At 44.6% G+C, this 13,636-nt stretch overlaps 1 protein-coding gene across 1 annotated transcript in view; it reads left to right on the top strand.

Annotated features, from left to right (window-relative positions):
- Nucleotides 1-13,636, top strand: part of ivd (isovaleryl-CoA dehydrogenase) — a 57,404-nt gene that overhangs the window by 5,106 nt on the left and 38,662 nt on the right. The window contains exons 2-4 of the mRNA XM_055640983.1: nt 3,352-3,441; nt 12,599-12,650; nt 13,433-13,602. Of these exons, the coding sequence (XP_055496958.1) occupies nt 3,352-3,441; nt 12,599-12,650; nt 13,433-13,602 (312 nt within the window). The remainder of the gene's footprint in view (nt 1-3,351; nt 3,442-12,598; nt 12,651-13,432; nt 13,603-13,636) is intronic.

Raw genomic sequence — 13,636 nt, 5'->3', positions numbered from 1 at the left:
TTGGAGATTTAAGACTGAAAATGGATAGTTTCTTTTTTTAGTAACCAAAGTTATCAACAAATTTTTTTTTGTGTGTTGGAAAACAAAATATAGTGGCCCAGCTGGTAGACTTGCTGCCTCACACGCTAGAGATCTGTGTTCGATCCTGTCCTCGGGCACTGTCTCTGTTGAATTTGCACATTCTCCCTGCAAGCGTGTGGGTTTCCTCCCACATCCCAAAGACGCATTGGCTTTGTAGATTAACCTGTCTCTGTAAAATTGCCCCTCATGTGTAGGGAGTGGGTGAGGAAAGTGGGATAACAGAAATTGTGTGAATGGGTAGACAAAAATGCTGGAGAAACTCAGCGGGTGAGGCAGCATATATGCGAAGGAAATAGGCGACGTTTCGGGTCGAGACCCTTCTTCAGACTGATGTGAGGATTGGACGGGAAGAAGAAAGGAAGAGGCGGAGACAGTGGGCTGAGGGAGAGCTGGGAAGGGGAGGAGAAAGCAGGGACTACCTGAAATTGGAGAAGTCAATGTTCATACCGCTGGGGTGTAAACTGCCCAAGCAAAATATGAGGTGCTGCCCCTCCAATTTAGGGTGGGCCTCACTCTGGCCATGGAGGAGGCCCAGGACAGAAAGGTCAGATTCGGAATGGGAGGGGGAGTTGTGAAGTGCTGAACCACCGGGAGATTAGGTTGGTTATTGCGAGCCGAGGGGAGGTGTTGGGCGAAGCGATCGCCAAGTCTACGCTTGGTCTCACCGATGTAGAGCAGCTGACACCTAGAGCAGCGGATGCAATAGATGAGGTTGGAGGAGGTGCAGGTGAACCTCTGCCGCACCTGGCAAGACTGCCTGGGTCCTTGAATGGATTCAAGGGGGGAGGTAAAGCGACAAGTGTAGCATTTCCTGCGGTTGCAAGGGAAAGTGCCAGGAAAGGGGGTGGTTTGGGTGGGAAGCGACGAATTGGCCAGGGAGTTACGGAGGGAGCAGTCTCTGTGGAAAGCTGATGGGAGGAGATGGGAAGATGTGGTCAGTGGTGAGATCCCATTGGTAGCAAAAAAGCTGGATAAAATCAGTGGGTGAGGCAGCACCTATGGAGCGAAGGAAAAGGCGACGTTTCGGGTCGAGACCCTTCATCAGATTGATGTCGGGGGGGAGGGGGGATGACGGGAAAAAGAATGGAAGAGGTGGAGACAGTAGGCTGTGGGAGAGCTGGAAATGGGAGGGGATGGAGGGTGAAAGCAAGGACTACCTGAAATTAGAGAAGCCAATGTTCATACCGCTGGGGTGCAAACTACCCAAGCAAAGTATGAGGTGTTGTTCCTCCAATATGCGGTGGGCCTCACTCTGGCCATAGAGGCCTAGGGCAGAAAGGTCAGATTTGGAATGGGAGGGGGAGTTGAAGTGTTGAGCCACCGGGAGATCAGGTTCGTTATTGCGAACTGAGTGGAGGTGTTGTGCGAAGTGATCGCCAAATCTGCGCTTGGTCTCACCGAGGTTGATCATACGCTGAATAATCCAACAACATTTTTGTTTGGAAGTGGAAAGAAATAATAGAAATTGCATTCATTGCCTATCCATGTTGCTGGATCTCTGGCACTGTAAGACAGTAGGTCTATAGCTAAGGCACCATGCTGCTAAGTTTGTGAACTAAACTGGCAGCATGATGATGCAGCAGTTGAGTTGCTGTCTTACAGCGTTTGCAGCACTGGAGTCCTGAGTTTGATCCTGACTACGAGTGCTGTCTGTACGGAGTTTGTACGTTCTCCCTGTGACTGCGTGGGTTTTCTCCCAGATTTTCGGTTTCCTCACGCACTCCAAAGCCGTAGGTTTTGGCTTTGGCTAAGCACTCCAGGTTTATTGGCTTGGTATAAATGTAAATTGTCCCTAGGTTGTGTAGGATAGTGTTAATGTGCGGGGATCGCTTAACAGTGCAGACACGGTGGGCCAAAAGGCCCATTACTAAACTAAACTGTTTTTAAAGTGGATTGTATGGCAAAAAGCACTTTCCAAAACAGTTTTCTTCACCATGGTCTCTAGCTCCCATCTCCCATTAGAGAGAACGGTTTCATTGCTGCCTTCTGGTGCTAGCACTCAAGTGATTTACTTGAACAAAAATATAAACCTGAAGTCTTTAACAGATGAGGTGATTGAGAACTATTGTGAGGCCATTTATTTGCCATTGCCTTCTTAATTTGGCTGAGGAAGAACAGGTGTAATTAAGAAATAATCTTGCCTACTTAATAATTAAGTAGGTCATTTGTCCCAATCAATCTGCTTTGCCATTTACTAAAATCATGGCTGATCTTCTACCAGCACCATTTTATAGCATTGTCTCCATATCCCTTAATTCCCTTTTAATACCCAGCAGTCTATTGATGTGTATGTTGAACAACCTTGGTGATTAAGCTTCCACAGCTCTGGGGTAGGGAATTACAAAGTTTCTTCATCATCTGAATGAATAAATTTCTCCTCATCTCAGTTCAAAATGGCCTCCTCGATATCCTGACACAGTGACCTCTGATCCTCGACTCATTAACAGGGGAAACATTCTTCCTCCATCCAGCTTGTGGAGCCCTTTATGAATGTCAATGAGATACCATCACATCCCACAAAACAAGACCATTTTGGCTGAGTCTGCTCTCTGTGCAGCAAACCCCCCTATTCCTGGGTCATACTGTACATTTTTGCTGCAATCTCTGTGTATTCTAAGTAAAGGAGACAAAATTATACACAGTACTCCAGGTGCAATCTCAACAAAGCACTATATAATTGTAGTAAGGCATCTTTACTCCTGTACATGCATCCTCTCAATACAAGGCAACCAACAATTTCCTTCCCTAATCATCTGCTGTACCGGCTATTGACTTTCAGTGATTTGTGCGCAATGATGATCCCCATGAACGTCAACATTGCCTGATCTCTCAATTTAAAAATACTCTGTTTTTCTGTTTTGGGTACCAAAGTGTATAACTTCAGATTTGTCCTCATTATATTGCATCTGACGTGTTCTTGCCCACTCACTCAGCTTGTCTGTATCCCCTTGAGGCTTTCATAAATCTTCCTCCACCCTACTGACAACCCCATCGAATTTTGTACATCAGTAAGTGACAAGCTCATTGTTTCTCTTCATCTCTGGAGACCTGGTTGATTATACAGCAAGTTACGCTTCCATCTTTACCACTTGAATATTAAGGGTAATCTTACGCATTCAGCAAGGAAAATCGAAGCAAAATTGCATAGTTCTTGCAATCTGCTGTATTTCTCTTTTTTCCATTTTATTGCGATTTCCATTTATGTGGATGAACGAATGAAACTTTAAATTCAAGTAATAACTATGTTCTTTTCATTTCTCTTCTAAAAAGCTTCGACAGATGGTTCAGAAATTCTGCCAAGATCACCTCGTTCCCAAGGCCCAGGATATCGATCGGAAGAATGACTTTCCAGAGTTGAGGGTAAACATGATGCCTCATATCCTTGTCTATAAGTCACTGGTTTATATCTCGAAGTTTAAAAGTAGATGTTAATATAATCCCCTAAAATACCAAACTTATTATTAAAAAAAAAACAGAGTTTTACAACAGAGGTGAAATTGGGTTGAAGTACTTTAGTCTTCACTCAAGAGTGTCTGTATTTCCATGAGTTATATTCAGTCTAACACACTTTGAGCTGATCCTTTACGATAATAACCTGTGAATTAGTTACAGATGTTTGAAAGAGTATTAACAAAAAAGTGCCAGTGGTTGTGCTTCTTGCTGTGATCTCGATATCTTCCCCATTCCTGCATCTTTTATATTCAAATCCACGGAGGCAGCCTACTCTTTGTCCACATTTCAAGACAATTTTATTGCCCTCCCATCACCCTCCCCTCCCACCCCATACCCTATTTGATATACTTCCTTCATTTAATAGTAAGGAGAGACATTATCTTGGATGCTGTAGAATCTGTATAGGTAGAACTGCGAAATAGCCAGTGGCAGAAAACGCGTGTTGTGTATAAACAGCAGTAGTGAGGTTGGGGTTAGCATCAAACAGGAAATTAGAGATGCGTGTGGCAGAGGTACAGCAGTTATCATGGGTGACTTTACATAGAGATTGAGCTATCCAAATTGGTAACAACACTGAGAAGGAGGAATTCCTGGAGTGCTTTTCTAAGCCAATATGTAGAGGAACCAACGAGAAGGCAAGCTATCCTAGACTGGGTATTGTGTAATGAGGAAGGATTAGTTAGCAATTGTTGTGCAAAGCCCCTTGGGCAACAGTGACCATAATATGGTGGAATTCTACATTAGGATGGAGAGTGACACAGTTAATTCAGAGACTAGGGTCCTGAACTTAAAGAAAGGTAACTTTGATGGTATGAGACGGGAATTGGCCAGGAGAGACTGGCAAATGATGTAGCGGCCGATTTTTATATCGTTCGAGAAATTAACCCTCTAGCTGCTAAATGGACAGCATGGTAAGGGGAATATCTTCAATACGCATGCGAGCTCACCCACGGAGACCTTCAGTTCTTTATTGTTGATGAAAAAATTCAGATACATCCAAACTTCTCCCGACTCGTTGCTGCAATCTTCATCGAACTCCAGCTTATCACTTTAAACATTAAACAATGACATGCAAAACCAGCCAAATGGCCACTACAAATGATACTTAAAGGGGTAACGGTGGATATGCAATGGCAAAGATTTATAGATCGCATGGATTAATTACAACAATGTAAAACAATGAATTACAACAGGGAAGTCGGCTCAACTGTGGCTAACGAGGGAAATTAGGGATAGTGTTAAATCCAAGGAAGAGGCATATAAATTGGCCAGAGGAAGCAGCAAATTTGAAGACCGGGAGAAATTTAGAACTCAACATAGGAGAACAAAGAGGTTAATTAAGAGGGGGGAAAATAGAGCATGAAAGAAAGTTTGCAGGGAATACAAAAACTGATTGTAAAAGCTTATTTAGAAATGTGAAAAGGAAAAAATTTGTAAAAACAAAAGTAGGTCCTTTACAGTCAAAAAACAGGTGAATTTATAATGGGGAAACAAGGAAATGGCAGACCAGTTAAATAAGTACTTTGGTTCTGTCTTCTCTAAGGAAGACACAAACAACCTCCAAGAAATACTGGGGGACTGAGGATCCAGTGTTACAGAGGAACTGAAGGAAGTTCACATTCGTCATGAAATGGTGTAGGGTAAACTGTTGGCATTGAAGGCAGATAAATCCCCTAGGCCTGATGGTCTGCATCCCAGAGTACTCGAGGAAGTGGCCCTAGAAATCGTGGATGCATTGGTAGACAAAAAAGGTAGAGAAACTCAGCAGGTGAGGCAGCTATCATTTTCCAATGTTCTATAGCAAGGGTTCCCAACCTGAGATAAATTTACCCCCAAGGGGTAAATCAACAAATTTACCCCCTGGGTAGGCAAAATTTACCACTAGTGGGTACATTTTGCCCACCCAGGGGATAAAATTGTTGATTCTGGATTTGTACATATTTTTTCTCATTGACTGACTGTGTTTGGTTCTGGTATACCCGGTATCTGTTCATCATTAGTTGTTCATAAATAAGTGAAATAACATTGTTATGTGCCGTTAAAGTTGCCAGGGGTAAATCGGGGCTTTTGCTTAACTTTTTTTCCCTGTTGCCAGCCGGGCAACCTCGGCAGCTTTTTAGATTGCCAAATGATAGTTTAGGTGGTCATTTAAGACGGCTTGCATGACGCGTGCGATAATGTGCTCGGACGAAGTGCGTAGTTACCAGTCGGAATTATGGTCAATGAAGCATTCACATGTTATTTCTGCTTCAAATAAAGTCACAAACTAAACATATTCACCAATCAAGACATGATATATACCACAATGACATGCAGCAAAATTATAATACTGTATTTCATCTCTTTTTACACATTGCAATGAATACAATTTCTCTTATCTCTTTCCACTTCCAAACAAAAATATGGTTATTCAGCGTATGATCAACCTCGGTGAGACCAAGCTTGGCGATCGCTTCGCACAATACCTCCACTCAGTTCGCAATAACCAACCTGATCTCCCGGTGGCTCAGCATTTCAACTCCCCCCCCCCCCCCTCCCATTCCGAATCCGACCTTTCTGTCCTGGGCCTCCTCCATGGCCAGAGTGAGGCCCACCGCAAATTGGAGGAACAGCACCTCATATTTTGCTTGGGTAGTTTACACCCCAGCGGTATGAACATTGGCTTCTCCAATTTCAGGTAGTCCTTGCCTTCTCCCTCCTTCCCTTCCCATTCCAAGCTCTCCCACAGCCTACTGTCTCCGCCTTTTCCCGCCTCCCCACCCCTCCCGACATCAGTCTGAAGAAGGGTCTCGACCCGAAATGTCACCTATTTCCTTCGCTCCATAGATGCTGCCTCACCTGCTGAGTTTCTCCAACATTTTTGTCTACTCATTCACACCAGTTCTGTTATCCCACTTTATTCACCTACTCCCTGCACATTAGGGGCAATTTTACAGAGACAAGTTAACCTACAAAGTCAATGCGTCTTTGGGATATGGGAGGAAACCCACACACTTGCAGGGAGAATGTGCAAATTCAACACAGACGGTGCCCGAGAACAGGATCGAACACAGATCTCTGGCATGTGAGGCAGCGTCCACCAGCGGTGCCACTATATTTTATTTTCCAACACACAAAAAATTATACGTTGATAACTTTGGTTAATAAAAAAAAAGAAATTATCCGTTTTCAGTCTTAAATCTCTATGTGATGCTTTGTCCCCCTTTACAGCTACTGTATGTTTTAATTCAGTTCAAGACTATGGGGCAGTACATTGGCCATAAATCTGCTGCCTAAAATTGCCAGAGACCCGGAATTGATCCTGAATATGGGTGCTGTCTGTATGGAGTTTTGTTTTCTCGTTTATAACATTGTTTACAGAGTACTATGTTTACATATTCTGTTGTGCTGCTGCAAGTAAGGATTTCATTGTTCTAACTGAGACGTGAGAGAATAAAACACTCTTGACTTACGTCGCTGATGTGTGGGATAGAACTAGAGTACGGTGGTCGATGTGCACTCGGTGGGCCGAAGAGCCTGTTTCCACGCTGTATCTTTAAATTAAACTAAAAACACTAAAACCAGAATCCTTTTTTGCTTAAGTCAAGAGTCTAGAGAGTTTTATTGTCATGTGTCCCAGATAGGGCAATGAAATTCCTGCTTGCTGCAGCACAACAGAATATGTAAACATATTACAGAACGGGAGATAAAAGTTCAGTGTGTCTATATACTATGGACCATATATATACACAATAAATAAACAGATAAAATGCAATAGGCTGTTATTTTTCAGAGTTTGGAGTTTGGTGGTGGTGGGTCCACCATTTCCACCAAAATGGTAGAAATATTCCATTTCGAATATTTTTGGACCAGGAAACCAAGAAGCAAGAGTTACTCAAGGGAGTTACTGCAGCTCCACGGAGTGATTCTGCGTTGTTTTTCAGCGGTCGCGGTGATGCAGCGACCGGACAGCAATGGCGGCCAGAACTCCCACAATGCAAAGGGAGGGAGAAAGTGGCTGACGCCGACCAGTTGCCGTGGCAGTGCTCATGTGCAGGGCCTCACATGTGCACAACCACGGCCGATGATGTGCTCGGCGGCCGGCCTTGCCGAGCGGAGACCCGAAACCCGAGCCGAGAGCGAGAGCCGAGAGCTAGCGCCGAGAGCCGAGAGCTAGCGCCGAGAGCCGAGAGCTAGCGCTGAGAGCCGAGAGCCGAGAGCTGGCGGGTCCGAGAGCCGAGAGCTTTGGACCAGCCAAGAAGCAAGAGAGCCAGAGAGCTAGCGCCGGAGAGCCGAGAGCTAGCGCCGGACAGGCGGCCAGAACACAGCAGCTGGAGCCGAGAGTGGCTAGCCGACCAGAGAGCTAGTGCAGGGCCTCACGTGCGCACAACCACGGCCGATGATGTGCTCAGCGGCCGGCCTTGCCGAGCGGAGACCCGAACCCCGGGCCGAGAGCGAGAGCCGAGAGCTAGCGCCGAGAGCCGAGAGCTAGCGCCGAGAGCCGAGAGCTAGCGCTGAGAGCCGAGAGCCGAGAGCTGGCGCCGAGAGCCGAGAGCTAGCGCCGAGAGCCGAGAGCTAGCGCCGAGAGCCGAGAGCTAGCGCCGAGAGCCGAGAGCTAGCGCCGAGCGGAGACCCGAGAGCTAGCGCCGAGAGCTAGCGCCGAGCGGAGACCCGAGAGCTAGCGCCGAGAGCTAGTGCCGAGCGAAGACCCGAGAGCTAGCGCCGAGCGGACACCCGAGAGCTAGCGCTGAGAGCTAGTGCCGAGCGGAGACCCGAGAGCTAGCGCCGGGCGGAGACCCGAGAGCTAGAGCCGAGAGCTAGCGGCGAGAGCTAGCACCGAGCGGAGAGCTGAGATCCGGACACGGATGGTGGGCGGGTGCCCCGATTGTTTGCCAAGCCAGGCAAAATGGCATGGCTTTTAGGTTGCCCGGCGGGACTGTAAGTTGCCATTGGCACCCAGGCAACCGCTAATTTCGAGCCCTGTAAATGGGACGAAAAAGGTTGGGAACCCCTGTTCTATAGACTAGATCAGTTCCTGGGGATTGGAGGGTAGCTAATGTAACTCCACTTTTTAAGAAAGCAGGGAGAGGAAAAACGGAATTATAAACCAGTTAGCCTGACATCGGTAGTGGGGGTCATGCTTGAATCGATTATTAAAGATGTAATAGCAGCGCATTTGGAAAGCAGTGACAGGACAAAGTCAGGGGAAATCATTTTTTGAGAATGCAACAAGTAGAATGGATAAAATAGAGCCATTGGATGTGGAAACCTGGACTTTCAAAAAGCCTTTGGCAAAGTCCCACATAGTGTGCAAAATTAGAGCATATGGTATTGGGGGTAGGGTATTGACATGGATAGAGAACTGGTTGGCAGACAGGAAGCAAAGAGTAGGAATTAACGGGTCATTTTCAGAATGGCAGGCAGTGACTAGTGGGGTGCCGCAAGGCTCAGTGCTGGGACCCCAGTTATTTACAATATATATTGACGATTTAAACAAAGGAATTAAATGTAACATCTCCAAGTTTACAGATGACACAAAGCTGGGTGGTATTGTGAGCTGCGAGGTGGATGTTATGAGGCTGCAGGGTGACTTGGATAGGTTGGGTGAGTGGGCAGATGCAGTATAATGTGGATAAATGTGAGGTTACATTTGGTGGCAAGAACAAGAAGGCAGATTATTATCCGAGTAGTGCCAAATTAAGAAAAGGGGAGGTGCAACGAGACCTGGGTGTCCTTGTTCATCAGTCACTGAAAGTAAGCATGCAGGTACTGCAGGCAGTGAAGAAAGCTAATGGCATGTTAACCTTCATAGCGAGAGGATTTGAGTATAGGAGCAAAGTGGTCCTGCTGCAGTTGTACAGGGCCCTGGTGAGACCACACCTGAAGTATTGTGTGCAGTTTTAGTCTCCTAATTTGAGTTCGGACATTCTTGTTATTGAGAGAGTGCAGCGTAGGTTCACCAGGTTAATTCCCGGGATGGTGGGACTGACATATAATGAAATAATGGATCGATTGAGCTTATATTCATTGAAATTTATTAGGATGAGAGGGAATCTTAAAGAAACATGTTTCTTAAGGGATTGTACAGGCTAAATGTAGGAAAATTGTTCCCCACATTTGGGGAATCCAGAGCCAGGAGTCACAGTTTAAGAATAAAGGGTAGACCATTTAGGACTGGGATGAGGAAATAATTTTTCACCCAGAGTTGTGAATCTGTGGAATTCTCTGCCTCAGAAGACAGTGGAGGCCAATTCACTGGATGTTTTCAAGAGAGAGTTAGATATAGCTCAAAGCTAACGGAATCAAGGGATATGGGGAAAGAACAGGAACAGGGTACCGATTCTGGATAATCAGCCATGATCATATTGAAAGGCACAGCTGGCTCGAAGAGCTGAATGGCCTACTCCTGCACCTATTTTGTTTCTACGTTTCATTTCTTCCTATCTCAGGGTGACATCCTTCTCATCTTGAGCATAAAACACAGTGCAGGAGTAACTCAGCAGATCAGGCAGCATGTCTGAAGAACAGGGATAGGTAACATTTTGAGTTCGGATCCATCTTCTGACTCAAAACGTTGTGTCTGCACATTCTCCAGAGATGCGACCTGACCTCCAGCACTTTGTATTTTGCTCAATATTTCCAACTGTGTAGTTAATTGTCTCTCCTTTCCTTCGTCCTGGCCTACTTCATTGAGATAATCTCATGTATTCCTCTTATTGTCGTAAAGAAATATTCCACTTCTATCTTCCCAATTTCATAAAAGGCATTATTTTCTTATATTATGAAGGTCATTGTTAGTTCATATTTGTCATAGCTCCATCATCTCCAGGCTGTAAAATTATAAAAACGATCTCGACCCGAAACAACACCTATCCGTGTTCTCCAGTGATGCTACCTGACCTGCTGAGTTACACCAGCACTTTGTATCCTTTTGTGTAAAATTGTTATCTGTCAATTTAAGTCTTCATTCCTTGCGTACGTCGCAACTGAGCAAAGATAATATTTTGAGAAAGCAGCCAACAGATAGGCACTTTTGGCAGTGAACTGAACAGTGTTATGCAGGTAACGTCTGGAATGTTTAACTCAGTTCTCTTAAATGTCGCACCATTAACCGCATAACAAGTTAGAACTGACTGATCTTCCCAAGTAGAAGTCCCTGCAAAATATTTGAAATCCCATAACCATTTCTGGGGCATGTGCATATCCTTCAATTCTTGAAAAAAAAGATCTAGACCAGAATACACCTAATGGCCCTGTCCCACTGTACGAGTTCATTCAAGTGTTCTCCCGCGTTTAAAAAAAAATCAAATAGTGGTAAGCACGGAGAATGAACGTAGCGGGTATGTCGGAGCTTGGGGACATCTCGTAGTGGCTCGTAACGCTAACGGCAGGTACTTGGGAAATGCGGTAAGCTCAGGAAGACTCGTGAAGATTTTTCAACATGTTGAAAAATGTCCACGAGAGCCCCGAGTACCGATGAGCGGCCATTACCGTAAATCTCCGAGTTCGAATCAGGGCAAACTCGGGCGAACTCTTTGAATGAACTCGTACAGTGGGACAGGGCTTTGAGCCTTTTAAAATAAATAACTTGTGACTGATGCTACACTTAAACCCGCATGCTTCACCATACACGGGAATGGCAATTACTTGATCCAATCTGAGTAGGATGAACAAAGTACACCCAGCTCAAGTATTAAAGGTTGTGTGTAGCCTAACTGCTTAGTTTCCTGAATGTTATGTGGTTAATTTGCACCTGATATGTGATGATGCTATGTTCAAATGGTCTGTTGACCAAGCATTTCAGACATTGACAGAACCCTCCCTTTTGCCCTGTTTGGAAGTTGTCTTTATTCCCTCCTGCTCAACCACAGTGATATATTCTTCTCATTTGATCTGCTAGTAGTTTTATGGAAACATTCTACTTTTCTCAAACCTTCCCATTTCGTAGAGGCACCATTTGCTTTCATTCTTGTTTTATGGTGGCAATATCTTTGGCATCTTCTTCAGCCAGTTAAATTGCCTGGCCAATCGTTTATCTGCACTGAGCAATCCTAAGATTCTTAGAATTACTCTGTGACTCTGTCTCCCCTTCCTCCACCTCGTCTCTCCTGCAAAATCCGCAAATCCATGTTTTTCTGAATTGTTATTACATTTTGTACTATAGCTTGCTCTGGTCTTATTGTTTTTGTTATAGTTATTGTTTTCTCCATATCTTTGTTTCCCATTCCTACAAGCCAGTGATAGCCTCTGATTTTCCATCTTTTAGTATTAAAATTGTTTGATTGCAAATGATTAAAATACAGCCTGCACCTCATCACTAGATAATCAACAACATAGCATGTTATGACTGTTGCATTTAAAATTTGCTTGCTGCAAGAGCTCTTTTGCAAATCGCACATAAATGAATCCTGTAACACCGATCTACAAGAAAACTGATACTCCGCTATCCGACTATTCTGAAATCCTAATGCGCTGGCATCTGACTCCCCAGGTAATTTTTCTGTGGATCCTTTCTGCTCATCAGGGTCCAGGCCCCAGCATTCCCTTTCATCTAAGCTGATTATGTGAACTATTGATGATCATATTCTGTAACCATTTAAAAGAGAATGAGTTAAGAGTGTTTGGTTTAGTTTAAAGATACAGGATGGAAACAGGTCCTTCGGCCCACCAAGTCCTCACCGACCATCGGTCCCCTCACATTAACACACTGGGGACAATTTTACACTTCTACCAAGCCAATTAACCTACAAACCTGTACGTCTTTGGAGTGTGGGAGGAAACCGAAGATCTCGGAGAAAACCCACACAGTCATGGGGAGAACCTACAAACTCCACACACCGTTCAGACACCACCCATAGTCAGGGTTGAACCTGGGTAAAGCAGCAACTCTACTGCTGCACCACCGTGTGTTAAGCTATTAATAAAATAACACGTGCAATGTCTGGAAAATCTGCACACCAGTAGTACAAATTCCCGAGTGTTCTGGAGTGTTGGAGTTTGACTGTGTGTCACATGGTTTGGGTTTTATGGTGAGGTCTACCCGTCAGTTTTATTTACATCCCTATTCCCTCCTTTTGATGTTTAGGAATTCTGGAAGCAGCTTGGTGATATTGGAGTTCTTGGGATCACAGCTCCTGGTGAGTTACAGCGGCCTCATTTCCCATTGGGTTCACCTGGCTTTTCACGGCAGTAATTTCAACTTTTGGCTACTGTCTGAGAAAGCACTCATTGCAGAATATGATGTTATCAAGTCATCCCTAGAGGCACAAAAGCTTTTGCGTTTAATCTTGTCTGGCATTTAAATCCAATTCTGGGAGTTCATAAATTCTAGGCATAGAATTAGGCCATTCGGCCCATCGTCTATTCCGCCATTGTCACATTCTCAACAGGAATTTTTGTAAATGGAATGCTGTCCTTCTCTTGGATAGTAAGAATCCCATCGTACTGATTGAAGTTGATTGTCCTGACCAATGTTTCATTCCTCAAAAGATAACCAACCACTGCTGGCATCTTTAAACAATTGCTCCCATTTTAATGTGTTCATATTCAGCTGAGGTGTAATATGTGGGGGACACTGAATATTACAGTTGTTTGAATGGATTGGCCTGTGTTTTTCCAATTGTATTGTGGAAATGGGGTAGATTGTATAGTTACTGCAGTAAGTTATGGAATACTTGATAATTGTATGAGTTGTGAGGGGAGACACCTCCAATCTTGCTTCATCTCATACTGTCAATAATTGTGTTCTATTTCTTCACTTCTTGCCTAGCTTTCCCTTAAGCACACATAAGCTATTCTCCTCATTGTCCCCTGGAGTCGATGTGTGTCTTGCCTGACTAGGTTGGAGGATTGGGTGGTGTTCATGTTCAATGGAAGTTTAGTGGGCTTCCTGTTTAAGTGATCGCATGGTGTTTTACAGTTGAGTATGGAGGAGCTGGAGGTGGCTACTTGGATCACGTCCTTGTTATGGAGGAAATAACCCGAGCTTCTGCTGCTGTTGGCCTCAGCTATGGAGCTCATTCCAACCTGTGCATCAATCAGCTGGTGAGAAACGGCAATGAAGATCAGAAGAAGAAATATTTACCCAAGGTAAAGCAGTAATTGCCAAGTTGTTACTCGATTA

The sequence above is a fragment of the Leucoraja erinacea genome, chromosome 9 (genome assembly GCF_028641065.1).
Source record: "Leucoraja erinacea ecotype New England chromosome 9, Leri_hhj_1, whole genome shotgun sequence".
NCBI lineage: Eukaryota > Metazoa > Chordata > Chondrichthyes > Rajiformes > Rajidae > Leucoraja > Leucoraja erinaceus.
The sequence above is the reverse complement of the archived record's forward strand: the minus strand, read 5'-3'. Positions and strand labels throughout refer to the sequence as shown.